The 14,638-nt window shown below is 42.0% G+C and overlaps 1 protein-coding gene across 3 annotated transcripts in view; it reads right to left on the bottom strand.

Moving 5' to 3' along the window:
* Positions 1-14,638, bottom strand: part of LOC116611964 — a 60,303-nt gene that overhangs the window by 31,299 nt on the left and 14,366 nt on the right. For 2 of the 3 annotated variants that reach the window (XM_048722231.1, XM_048722232.1), the window contains exons 5-7: positions 7,046-7,230; positions 5,639-6,551; positions 892-1,134 (exon numbers count right to left, since the gene is read on the bottom strand). In XM_048722231.1, coding sequence (XP_048578188.1) covers positions 892-1,134; positions 5,639-6,551; positions 7,046-7,230 — 1,341 coding nt within the window. Of the gene's footprint in view, positions 1-570; positions 620-891; positions 1,135-5,638; positions 6,552-7,045; positions 7,231-14,638 lie in introns of all 3 variants that reach the window. The other variant, XM_048722233.1, reaches the window with a different exon arrangement.

Here is a 14,638-nt window from a genome sequence, read left to right as displayed (position 1 = left end):
ACTTGGGTCCTAAGATCTTCCTTCTGCCGGCTTCACTCTGGATACTCAGACATAAAACTGCTTCCGGAAGAATCTGAGTTACAGTATTGCGATGTAGACATAAAACTGCTTTCGGAAGAATCGGAATTGCAGTATTGCGATGTAGACACGAAACTGCTTTCGGAAGAATCGGAATTACAGTATTGCGATGTAGACATAAAACTGCTTTCGGAAGAATTTGAATTATAGTATTGCGATGTAGACACGAAACTTCCTTGGGGAAAATCTGAATTACAGTATTGCGATGCAGACACGAAACTGCTTTCGGAAGAATCTGAATTACAGTATTGCGATGTAGACACGAAACTGCTTTCGGAAGAATCTGAATTACAGTATTGCGATGTAGACACGAAACTGCTTTCGGAAGAATCTGAGTTACAGTATTGCGATGTAGACACGAAACTGCTTTCGGAAGCATCTGAATTACAGTATTGCGATGTAACACGAAATAAATAACAGAAGCAGTTGGAATGTAATTGCGCTAAGATATCCAGAGTTTCTGTTTAATTTCTCGATTTTAGTAACACCTACTTTAAGGGTTGTCCAAGGAAAAATCTTGTAATTATGTAAAAACATTTTCCTGCACCAAACAGCAAAATTAACGAGCTCACCTCATGTAATACCATGGTAGCTGCTAACAAACTATATCTATATTTGTCTATCCAATCCTTTTATCATATGACTTAATACATATTGGGTGGAAGGTGGCTTAGGAAAACGTACTGCAAGTCTTAAGTTTAAAGTTCATGGTAATGAATAAAAAATAGTTTACAAACAATAATTTACAAACATGATCAGACATTTCGACGCTCACCCTGATACGACCCTTCTCGTATTCATTAGTGTACTCACTTGTCCACGCTACGTCAGAGTAGCCACCAAACACGTATCTTCCTTCAACGCTTACGAGTACGATGTTCGGCGCTTTGCCGTCGCATTTTTCGTGGAAGGTCCTGGCAGCCCAGCCATCTCTCTTTGCTGAGAAACATCTGACCCAGCGACTCTTGGGACTTTGCTGCACGGGCTTCAGGATTCCCAAGAGATCTCGGAGGTACTCTGGACCTTTGCCGCTGAGGATGGCGGACTGCTCAAGACCTACAAACGGAGTTACACCATCACCAGATAAGTAACCAATACTCTTTTTATCAAGAAGGCACAATTCCTTATCCTCATCATGTCTCAAACAAATAAAGTCAGTGTATATGTGTGTCACCCAAAGGGTTAGTACAAATTGTTGCTGCTGTTGTTGTGTGGTCGTACTTAGTCCTGCCCCAAATCAAGATTCCTATAGTATTCTGGGCCCAAAGTTCCACCATCAGGATTAGATTTGTGTCAAAAGACACTCTCTGTCAATTACAGAAAGGATAAAAATCCCTTCGCCGAAAATTATATATAAATAGGACAAATTATCGAAGTGTCACAAACGCTGGACTTGATCACCATTAATCTTTCGAATAAACCTAACCCGTAACCACCTTTTGTAGAACTACCATTAAGCAAAAGATCTGCAACTGAATTGCACCATCAGGAAATATTATGAATAAAGACATGTTTATTATGGTATGCTTCTATGTATTCTACTCGTCGCAAAACGCTGGTGCTTAAAAATTGTGAATCTGGTATCCTATGAAGTTTCTGCTTTAAATTTGTCTCAATTATTTCTAGAAGAACTGCGGCTTTGATCCCTTCAGTCGCTACTCATAATGTAATAAATGTAAATAATTCGGGGTATACATACAATGAAAACTACATGATTAAAAAAACAAAAATTACTTTACACTACCACGAGGTTAAATTTAGGCATAGAGTTACTGGGGGTAAAAAAAAAACAATGCACAAATCAAATCAAAGGTAAAATTAATTTTTTGAAAAGTGAGAGGTTTGATAGCAGAGGATTTCAGTTATTTGATCAGGAAAAACAAATGTTTTCGACTGGAGTCCTATTAAAAATCTTGCTAACCTAGAGGAGAGTGTGGAGCTGCTAAATGCGAGCCTGTGGTCGATGTTCAATGAATGTTTTCCGCTCATTAGGGTCAAAAGTCTCATCCAGAGACCCACCTTACATGTCCCCCCTGGTTAAACACCTTTGTAACATCAGGAACAGAATCGCGCATAAAGGAACCCGTGCTGACATTCTGAGGCGCCAAGAGTGTATCAACATTCTTATTCGGAGTAATCAGGTGGAAGCTGTTCATAAGGAACACAAATGCGGTTCAAAAGAATGGTGGGAGACAGCCAATAGAATAACTGGCCGGAAGACACAGGGAACGCGCATCATCATCATCATCATCGGTGATTTCACCCGACATCATCAACTCACATTTTCAAGCCACCAATACTGATAAGGCATATGTTGTCCCCGTGCGCCTGGAGATACCTGAAGGCACCCGAACCCCAACAGTGAGTGAGAGCGATGTAATGAGTTTTTTATCACATATAAACGAACTGCCTCAGGGCCTGACCAATTTCCGTACTTGCTCTGGCGCGACTTTTCTCACCATCTTGCACCTGTTGTCAAAAATATCTTCAACTGTTCACTCCAACAACAAACTGTCCCAATGGCTTGGAAGTTAGCGAACATCTCGCCCATCCCTAAGGAATCTCCTCTGACAGAGTGTAGTCAACTCAGACCAATCTCACTGACTAATATCATCATGAGGATTTTCAAGCGTCTTGTCTGCAGAAACGAACTCTGTTCCACTCTTAAGTCGGAAATTGGCCCCGACCAATTTGCCTACAAGAAAGGCCATAACACAACAATGGCCCTGATCAAATGCCAACATTTTTGGCCCAAGCAGTTAGACAACGATGCAGATTTTGTTAGAGCCTTGTCATTTGATTTCAGCAAGGCCTTCGACACTGTCCCTCACCATATTCTCTGTAATAAACTGGCAAAATACGACATCAACCCTTACACCAAGAACTGCAATCTTCAACAAAAGTAAGTGGGACACTTCCCATACGAACAACCGCCAACCCTCTCCCCCCGATTAATATTGGTTAGAGGCGATTTTTCAGCTCAAAACACAAGCAGTAGCAAGGTGATCATTTGCCCTCCAACATTGAGAAAGGGGGAGGGAAAGTGTCCCATTAGTTTTGTAACAGATTGTCTCAGAAGGGGAACGATTGGAATTTGTCACGGTTATCATCGATTTCTTAAAATGTATTCTCTTTATTCGCATACCCTAATGAAAGTTTTTCACTCTATTAATTATTCGAGCTTGACGTAAACATGTTGACGTCCCCAGAAAATATTTTTGGGATATCTGTGCGCTATTTGGAATATTTTTTTCAATTAATTTGAATTAAATGAAGGTGCGCTGGGATATTTGCAGACTATAATTTTGTAAAATATAAAATTCATTTGATGTTGCCAAAGAGACTGTCTATATATCGTGCCGACTGTCTCCATTTGCAAAAGCAGCCATCCCTCGGAGTATTTAGCTGAAAAACACCGCTTTTATGGCCAATTTAGGTAAAATAAATACAGGCATAGAGACTAAAAAGATCATCGCCTAATAAGTATTTCCCCATTAAACAATAAATAACAAATCGACTAAAGAAAGCGATAAATAGGCGGTTTATCTGTTGTAGAAAACATGAGAGCCTCGTCTCATTTCATTTTCAATGAACATCACAACAAGTGTTTATATATTTAGCATGGCGGTGCAAAAAAGCGGGTGTGGACCGTGTACGGTCTGCCATTTTTAGAAAAACATTATTTTCACTCATGGTAGCCGGATTTCTTCAATCATTCGTCTATTCTATTACCATCACAAAGCTATTTAGGTATATGAAGCTTACAAATGATTTGAAATATATAATAGGGCTTTTTTGAGCGGTCAACCGTGGTAGACCGTTTATATAAAAATGAACTTTATTTTTATCTTAGTAAAACGACGGTCAACCATCTACCATGAGCTCTCTCTCCAAAATGCAAACCCTCATTCAAACAAAACTAGTGTCAATTTATGAGCTTGAATCTCAAGTTGTTACTGTATTATTTTAGAGTTCGAATTTCTTTCGTAAGGCATTTCTTAAACAATTTTAAAATGGTTAACCGTTGGTGTTAATCGTTGAGCCACGTAAGCAAGAACAGAAGACGTAGTCTGTAGCCGTCGATTTTAGCGAATGCCCCACAGAAAAAGCATTGCATACACTTTGCTTGAACTCTTCAAGCATAACTGTGTCAAAGTGTCAGATATTTAGCAAAACTATTGTAAAACAGATGAATTTATTGAATTGACCTTCTCCCCGAGACAAGCTTGCGTGACTAAATTTGTAGTGAAAATCTCTCACATAATAAATTCTTCATAGCTGGTATTTTTTATATGAAGAAACAGATGAGATTGTTTACAATGAAAAATAGTCGTCTCTGAAGCTTCTGTCCATTTTTACGCGCGATTCTGGCACGATAATTGTATGTGTTTGATTTTGACGTTCGCATAGTTGTATTGTCGTTGCGTTATCAACGATAGTGTTTCCTGTTCCAGGACCTGTCAATCAATTGCTCAGACAATCCTCAACAAAAGTAAGCGGGACACTTCCCATACGAACAACCGCCAACCCTCTCCCCCCGATTAATATTGGTTAGAGGCGATTTTTCAGCACAAAACACAAGCAGTAGCAAGGTGATCATTTGCCCTCCAACATTGAGGAAGGGGGAGGGAAAGGGTCCTATTAGTTTTGTAACAGATTGTCTCAGAAGTGGAACGGTTGGAATTTGTCACGCTTATCATCGATTTCTTAAAATGTATTCTCTTTATTCGCATACCCTAATGAAAGTTTTTCAATCTATTAATTATTCGAGCTTGAAGTAAACATGTTGACGTCCCCAGAAAATACATTTGGGATGTCTGTGCGCTATTTGGAATATTTATTCAATTAATTTGAATTAAATGAAGGTGCGCTAGGATATTTGCAGACTATAATTTTGTAAAATATAAAATTTATTTGATGTTGCCAAAGAGACTGTCTATATATCTATATATCGTGCCGACTGTCTCCATTTGCAAAAGCAGCCATCCCTCGAAGTATTTAGCAGAACAACACCGCTTTCATGGCCAATTTAGGTAATAAATACAGGCATAGAGACTAAAAAGATCATCGTCTGATAAGTACTTCCCCATTAAACAATAATTAGTTTTGTAACAGATTGTGGATAATGAGCTTCCTGTGCGATCGAAAGCAGCGAGTTGTGGTTAATGGGATGGCTACCAGTTTCCTTGGAATCAGCAGAGGAGTCCCCCAAGGAACGGTGCTAGGACCGTTGCTATTCTCTATCATGGTAAATGACATTCAGAACGCTAGCGCCAACTCTCTATTTATCAAATATGCGGATGACATCACAATAAGTACGCCTGTGATATCTGGCTCAGACACGATTGATTCATCGCTGGAGAAAGTTACCAACATCAAGCGCTGGGCGCTGGAGAACCGAATGGAGTTGAACATGAGAAAGACCTTCGAGATGGTAGTAAAAGGTAAAACTAGGAAGCCTATTCAAGAGTCCATTGAGGGTACCTACCTGCCTGCCTGCCTGCCGGCCGACCGACCGACCGACCGACCGACCTACATAACAGTATTAGAGAATTAGTACCTGTTTGCTCAGATTCACCAACAGAAATCACATCAACTGAGATCTTCTTTGACAAAGAATCCCAATACTCCTCATCCACTACAAGACGAACTCCAACCTCCGTACAAGGCTGATCCACGGGTTTCTCTGCAAGACTCGATAGCTGGGATAGCACTTCATTCCTAATGGACAAGACATCCACATCATTTGCATCTCTGCACATTCTCTCAGCAAACTCCAAACTGCTACGAGCACTTGCAAGTCTCATGGATAGAGTCTCTCTCTGAGCAGTCAGCTGCTTATCATGCTTTTGACAAGCTGACTCAATCCCCCCTTTAAGATCAGATCGCATCTTCTCAAGAGTACCTATTTGCTTATCAATGAACGCATCCAGATCCCTTCTGGTCGCACGTTTATTTTCCTCGAGATGTTGTTGAGTCTCTTCTACCAATGCCATCGCCTGTTCAATATCGGTGAGTTTTGATGCAACTTTTTTTGCTCTTCCCAATATTTCTTCTTTCTCTCGAGCGATTACATCACTTGTGAAAAGGTAATCGTGATTTTTATGATCAACGACGGTGCAGTCCCGGCAAATTACTTCCTTACAAGATTCGCAAAACAGTTTCAGCACTTCACCTTCATGTTTGGTGCAGTAGGAAGTTTTGCTCTTCGAAAGTAACTTTCCGCTTTTGATCTCATCAAGACTGAGGAGAGTGTGGTGTTGTAGTAGTCGTAATCTCTTATGAGCCGAGATGCACTGCTCACAGACAAAGTGGTCGCACTCGTTACATCTCCCTTGGGCAGGCTCGCCGCTATCACACGATTCACAAGATGGTTTCTTCTTGGAGTCTTCAGATGTCAACAAAGGAAGAACAGAGATAATACTGTTGATCATGAAATTCACCTTTAAACTCGGAACATCTGCTGGGGAAATCTAGAACAATAATCAGTAAAATATAGTTATAACGGAGTTTGCATATGGTTTCAGGGGAGGGCATAGGTTCCCCGAGCTAATGTTGTATTTTACGTGTTTTATTCATAGTTACTGTAAATATAGTTGAACTACAATTGCTCAATATTGCCCCAAATGAATTGAAACTTCACAGGGATGTGAATGACAAGTCCAAAAACAGGTAAGAAAAGTTTGAAGGTATTTTATTATAGGTTTTTGTCCCAATTTTTTTGTAACGCCCATATATTTACGTAACTATGAAGGAAACATGCAAAATACAACATTAGCTTGGGGATCCTCATCTTTTAATAATTCAATACTCATAAAGTAATTCTTGTGAGAAGAATTCAATTTCGCTTTTCTCTTTCGAAATGCACTTGTCGTTTGAATCCATTTCTTTGTTACAGCAAAATATTTGTCACACAGTTGTGCCAGGGTTCATTAAGTAATGGATGAATTTCTGTATGACAGATTACCTGGAATTCCGCCTTACAGAGGGGGCACACAAGTTTTCCTCTCCCTTCAGAGTGCACTGCCAGCTCTTCCAGGCAGTGCCGACAAAATGAGTGCAAGCAAGGGAGCACTCTAGGATCGTTGAAGTGCTCTATACATATAGAGCACGTCACCTCATCCTCGAGGCGCCTGCTGGCGGATGTCATTTCTAAAAAACAACAAGTAAAGCATAAGCAAATTTATTATTCCTTTTCTACGAGAGGCATAGCAGGCCACTTAAGATTGGGGGAGGGGCACGCTACAGAAAATTGAGAAAATATTGGGGGAATAGCCACGCCCCTTCTGGTCATTTCCTTTTAGTAGTTAAAGCGAGATCGGGAGTTATGAAATGCCATTTCCTTTTTCGGGAACTCTTTAGAAAGGAGTAGTTAAAGAGAAATCGGGAGTTATGAAATTTCCTTTCCTTTATTGAGAAATGATAAGCAAACACTGACAATCCTCTTCATAGTCTATTCCTTATTAGGATAAGTCGTAAAACGAAATGGGACGTTTGGAGATTCCATTTCCTTATTCGCGAAAACTAACTTGAATAAGGAACAGTTCCCTATTCGTGTCACTGCACTAATTTATTTGTTTTGTCAGAACCTTATGTAGTAGCCAAGGTGTTAATTGACAACAAGCACTATCTGTCAATTTGTGGTTTTGTTAGCAAGGTCAAATTCATTCTACACGCGTACGTAGTCAAGTAAAGCGTGAATATTTCTCCTCTAAATATAATAATGCGTTTGGAAAGAAAGCCCAAGATACAAATACATTTATTAGATGAGAGGTAGATTTCGTCTCTTTTGCTAGATTCATTTGTGAAAGCGATCGCACGCATTGCGTAATTTGACCTTTTGTAGCAGATAGAGTCTCATGTTCACAGCTTTGTTAGCAGCAAAGCACGTTAAAGCAACCAAAATTACCCGACGAAAATGCTGTTGGACTTGTTCTGAATAAACTGTTATGCCTAAATACTGTTTCAACTCGTATTAAAAGGTATCATGTAAATACCCCCCCCCCCCCCCCCCCGGATTTGAATAAGGAACTGAGCGAATAAGGAAACAGACGAAAAAGGAACTGCGAATAAGGAACTAACTTCACTCTGGCTTTTTAAATTGACGCGAAAATAAAGTGTTATAAGGTTAACGATTCAGCTAGAGTGAGCATATCTAGCTGTACCGACCTTTGATGTACAGCATTGTAACAACAACAACGAATAAGACAACACATAATAATTCAAATATAGACTGCCAATATACTAAACACAACGTTTGGAACAAAAGGTACATTTAATATATATTTTTTTTACTCGGAAACTTTTCGAGTCTTTCGGAATTTTAGTGGAATCGAATCGAAAGCGATTTCACTCATTTCACCTCTCAAGAGTTATCAGTTGAGGACAAATGAATCGATCCACTTTTAGACCCCATACAATAATGAAATAGGTAATATAGCCAAAATAGGGTGGAAATAGGCGATATAAATACCTGTTTCTAGTCGAAATCTTCTCAGACGAATCTCAACTTACAATGGAAGCGTCTGATCAACCCTTCGGGAAAGACGCAAAGGAGTCTAGACCCTAGTCCCCCACGCAGTCACTCAGACCGCCCCCTGTCACGCAAGGCGAGCTCAGCAGTCACATACGGAACCAAACAAAACAGAAGCAAACAGCGGTGTCTCTGATCGCAAAGAATTCTCTCGCTTCAGATAATGTGCAATATTTTTCTTTTCCTCCTAGATTCGATTATTGAGCTCAGTAGCCGTTGACGAAGTTGTACAAACAATGCGAACTTTAGAAGCACACTAGCATACACACATTGGCACCAGTCGGGCCAAGACGGGACGCTAGCACAGTCTATTACCCGTGCAGTTCGGCAACCATGGACAGCTGTTTCGTCCTTATTAGGACTCGTCAGCATGGCATAGCCGGTTTGCCTCAGTTAAACTTCATCGGCAAAAAAAAACTGCAGGGCGACTTCGACTCGAACGAAGTACTTTAAACCACAGCTTAGATCCTTGTGGGATCTAGAGCTGCTACCGGGATAGCGTGATGCCAATTGTGCGGATCACGCATGCGACCTTTGCTAGTCTAAAACTCCGTCGGATAGCCAAACTATCCTTGCGAGTATGTATACATAAATGTGAACTTTAGAAGCACACTAGCATACACACATTGGCACCAGTCGGGCCAAGACGGGACGCTAGCACAGTCTATTACCCGTGCAGTTCGGCAACCATCGACAGCTGTTTCGTCCTTATTAGGACTCGTCAGCATGGCATAGCCGGTTTGCCTCAGTTAAACTTAATCGGCAAAAAAAAAACTGCAGGGCGACTTCGACTCGAACGAAGTGCTTTAAACCACAGCTTAGATCCATGTGGGATCTAGAGCTGCGACCGGGCTAGCGTGATGTCAATTGTGCGGATCACGCATGCGACCTTTGCTAGTCTAAAACTCCGTCGGATAGCCAAACTATCCTTGCGAGTATATATACATAAATGTGAACTTTAGAAGCACACTAGCATACACACATTGGCACCAGTCGGGCCAAGACGGGACGCTAGCACAGTCTATTACCCGTGCAGTTCGGCAACCATGGACAGCTGTTTCGTCCTTATTAGGACTCGTCAGCATGGCATAGCCGGTTTGCCTCAGTTAAACTTCATCGGCAAAAAAAAAAAACTGCAGGGCGACTTCGACTCGAACGAAGTGCTTTAAACCACAGCTTAGATCCATGTGGGATCTAGAGCTGCGACCGGGCTAGCATGATGAGTCGAGGAAATACTCGTCTAGTTAAAGCAGCATTGAAAAATTTCACTGCCCCAAAAAGCGATAGCCGATAATTCTATACCCCTGGAATACTCGTCTAGTTAAAGCAGCATTGGAAAATTTCACTGCCCCAAAAAGCGATAGCCGATAATTCTATACCCCTGGAATACTCGTCTAGTTAAAGCAGCATTGGAAAATTTCACTGCCCCAAAAAGCGATAACCGATAATTCTATACCCCTGGAATACTCGTCTAGTTAAAGCATCATTGCCACCAGCTCACTGTTGACCGACGGAAACCTCAAACGGCAAAAGACGAGAGAATCTGTTAGAATCCGCGCTATTTAACAGACCATCCGCTCTAAATTATCAGTCACCTCCTCAAAGAAACTTCTAATAGGCACACTGCTTTTACAATTTTGTAATATTTTTCGCGTACCATTACAAATGATTGGAGATAGTTACGTAATCTACCGGAAGTAAGGTGGTGGCATTGCCGCTTAACCAGCCTCACAAGTGGTATAATTTTATAGAGAGGCCACTCCACCACAACAACCACCCTCACAAGTGGTATAATTTTATAGAGAGGCCACTCCACCACAACAACCACCCTCACAAGTGGTATAATTTTATAGAGAGGCCACTCCACCACAACAACCACCCTCACAAGTGGTATAATTTTATAGAGAGGCCACTCCACCACAACAACCACCCTCACAAGTGGTATAATTTTATAGAGAGGCTACTCCACCACAACAACCACCCTCACAAGTGGTATAATTTTATAGAGAGGCCACTCCACCACAACAACCACCCTCACAAGTGGTATAATTTTATAGAGAGGCCACTCCACCACAACAACCACCCTCACAAGTGGTATAATTTTATAGAGAGGCCACTCCACCACAACAACCACCCTCACAAGTGGTATAATTTTATAGAGAGGCTACTCCACCACAACAACCACCCTCACAAGTGGTATAATTTTATAGAGAGGCCACTCCACCACAACAACCACCCTCACAAGTGGTATAATTTTATAGAGAGGCCACTCCACCACAACAACCACCCTCACAAGTGGTATAATTTTATAGAGAGGCCACTCCACCACAACAACCAGCCTCACAAGTGGTATAATTTTATAAAGAGGCCACTCCACCACAACAACCAGCCTCACAAGTGGTATAATTTTATAGAGAGGCCACTCCACCACAACAACCAGCCTCACAAGTGGTATAATTTTATAGAGGCCACTCCACCACAACAACCACCCTCACAAGTGGTATAATTTTATAGAGAGGCCACTCCACCACAACAACCAGCCTCACAAGTGGTATAATTTTATAGAGAGGCCACTCCACCACAACAACCAGCCTCACAAGTGGTATAATTTTATAGAGGCCACTCCACCACAACAACCACCCTCACAAGTGGTATAATTTTATAGAGAGGCCACTCCACCACAACAACCACCCTCACAAGTGGTATAATTTTATAAAGAGGCCACTCCACCACAACAACCACCCTCACAAGTGGTATAATTTTATAGAGAGGCCACTCCACCACAACAACCACCCTCACAAGTGGTATAATTTTATAGAGAGGCCACTCCACCACAACAACCACCCTCACAAGTGGTATAATTTTATAGAGAGGCCACTCCACCACAACAACCACCCTCACAAGTGGTATAATTTTATAGAGAGGCCACTCCACCACAACAACCACCCTCACAAGTGGTATAATTTTATAGAGAGGCCACTCCACCACAACAACCACCCTCACAAGTGGTATAATTTTATAGAGAGGCCACTCCACCACAACAACCACCCTCACAAGTGGTATAATTTTATAGAGAGGCCACTCCACCACAACAACCACCCTCACAAGTGGTATAATTTTATAGAGAGGCCACTCCACCACAACAACCACCCTCACAAGTGGTATAATTTTATAGAGAGGCCACTCCACCACAACAACCAGCCTCACAAGTGGTATAATTTTATAGAGAGGCCACTCCACCACAACAACCACCCTCACAAGTGGTATAATTTTATAGAGAGGCCACTCCACCACAACAACCACCCTCACAAGTGGTATAATTTTATAGAGAGGCCACTCCACCACAACAACCACCCTCACAAGTGGTATAATTTTATAGAGAGGCCACTCCACCACAACAACCACCCTCACAAGTGGTATAATTTTATAGAGAGGCCACTCCACCACAACAACCACCCTCACAAGTGGTATAATTTTATAGAGAGGCTACTCCACCACAACAACCAGCCTCACAAGTGGTATAATTTTATAGAGAGGCCACTCCACCACAACAACCACAATCACAAGTGGTATAATTTTATAGAGAGGCCACTCCACCACAACAACCAGCCTCACAAGTGGTATAATTTTATAGAGAGGCCACTCCACCACAACAACCACCCTCACAAGTGGTATAATTTTATAGAGAGGCCACTCCACCACAACAACCACCCTCACAAGTGGTATAATTTTATAGAGAGGCCACTCCACCACAACAACCACCCTCACAAGTGGTATAATTTTATAGAGAGGCCACTCCACCACAACAACCACCCTCACAAGTGGTATAATTTTATAGAGAGGCCACTCCACCACAACAACCACCCTCACAAGTGGTATAATTTTATAGAGAGGCTACTCCACCACAACAACCACCCTCACAAGTGGTATAATTTTATAGAGGGGCCACTCCACCACAACAACCACCCTCACAAGTGGTATAATTTTATAGAGAGGCCACTCCACCACAACAACCACCCTCACAAGTGGTATAATTTTATAGAGAGGCCACTCCACCACAACAACCACCCTCACAAGTGGTATAATTTTATAGAGAGGCCACTCCACCACAACAACCACCCTCACAAGTGGTATAATTTTATAGAGGCCACTCCACCACAACAATCACCCTCACAAGTGGTATAATTTTATAGAGAGGCCACTCCACCACAACAACCACCCTCACAAGTGGTATAATTTTATAGAGAGGCCACTCCACCACAACAACCACCCTCACAAGTGGTATAATTTTATAGAGGGGCCACTCCACCACAACAACCACCCTCACAAGTGGTATAATTTTATAGAGAGGCCACTCCACCACAACAACCACCCTCACAAGTGGTATAATTTTATAGAGAGGCCACTCCACCACAACAACCACCCTCACAAGTGGTATAATTTTATAGAGAGGCCACTCCACCACAACAACCACCCTCACAAGTGGTATAATTTTATAGAGAGGCCACTCCACCACAACAACCACCCTCACAAGTGGTATAATTTTATAGAGAGGCCACTCCACCACAACAACCACCCTCACAAGTGGTATAATTTTATAGAGAGGCCACTCCACCACAACAACCACCCTCACAAGTGGTATAATTTTATAGAGAGGCCACTCCACCACAACAACCACCCTCACAAGTGGTATAATTTTATAGAGAGGCCACTCCACCACAACAACCACCCTCACAAGTGGTATAATTTTATAGAGGGGCCACTCCACCACAACAACCACCCTCACAAGTGGTATAATTTTATAGAGAGGCCACTCCACCACAACAACCACCCTCACAAGTGGTATAATTTTATAGAGAGGCCACTCCATCACAACAACCACCCTCACAAGTGGTATAATTTTATAGAGAGGCCACTCCACCACAACAACCACCCTCACAAGTGGTATAATTTTATAGAGAGGCCACTCCACCACAACAACCACCCTCACAAGTGGTATAATTTTATAGAGAGGCCACTCCGCCACAACAACCACCCTCACAAGTGGTATAATTTTATAGAGAGGCCACTCCACCACAACAACCACCCTCACAAGTGGTATAATTTTATAGAGAGGCCACTCCACCACAACAACCACCCTCACAAGTGGTATAATTTTATAGAGAGGCCACTCCACCACAACAACCACCCTCACAAGTGGTATAATTTTATAGAGAGGCCACTCCACCACAACAACCACCCTCACAAGTGGTATAATTTTATAGAGGCCACTCCACCACAACAATCACCCTCACAAGTGGTATAATTTTATAGAGAGGCCACTCCACCACAACAACCACCCTCACAAGTGGTATAATTTTATAGAGAGGCCACTCCACCACAACAACCACCCTCACAAGTGGTATAATTTTATAGAGGGGCCACTCCACCACAACAACCACCCTCACAAGTGGTATAATTTTATAGAGAGGCCACTCCACCACAACAACCACCCTCACAAGTGGTATAATTTTATAGAGAGGCCACTCCACCACAACAACCACCCTCACAAGTGGTATAATTTTATAGAGAGGCCACTCCACCACAACAACCACCCTCACAAGTGGTATAATTTTATAGAGAGGCCACTCCACCACAACAACCACCCTCACAAGTGGTATAATTTTATAGAGAGGCCACTCCACCACAACAACCACCCTCACAAGTGGTATAATTTTATAGAGAGGCCACTCCACCACAACAACCACCCTCACAAGTGGTATAATTTTATAGAGAGGCCACTCCACCACAACAACCACCCTCACAAGTGGTATAATTTTATAGAGAGGCCACTCCACCACAACAACCACCCTCACAAGTGGTATAATTTTATAGAGGGGCCACTCCACCACAACAACCACCCTCACAAGTGGTATAATTTTATAGAGAGGCCACTCCACCACAACAACCACCCTCACAAGTGGTATAATTTTATAGAGAGGCCACTCCATCACAACAACCACCCTCACAAGTGGTATAATTTTATAG

Source organism: Nematostella vectensis, chromosome 14 (assembly GCF_932526225.1).
Source record: "Nematostella vectensis chromosome 14, jaNemVect1.1, whole genome shotgun sequence".
NCBI lineage: Eukaryota > Metazoa > Cnidaria > Anthozoa > Actiniaria > Edwardsiidae > Nematostella > Nematostella vectensis.
The sequence above is the reverse complement of the archived record's forward strand: the minus strand, read 5'-3'. Positions and strand labels throughout refer to the sequence as shown.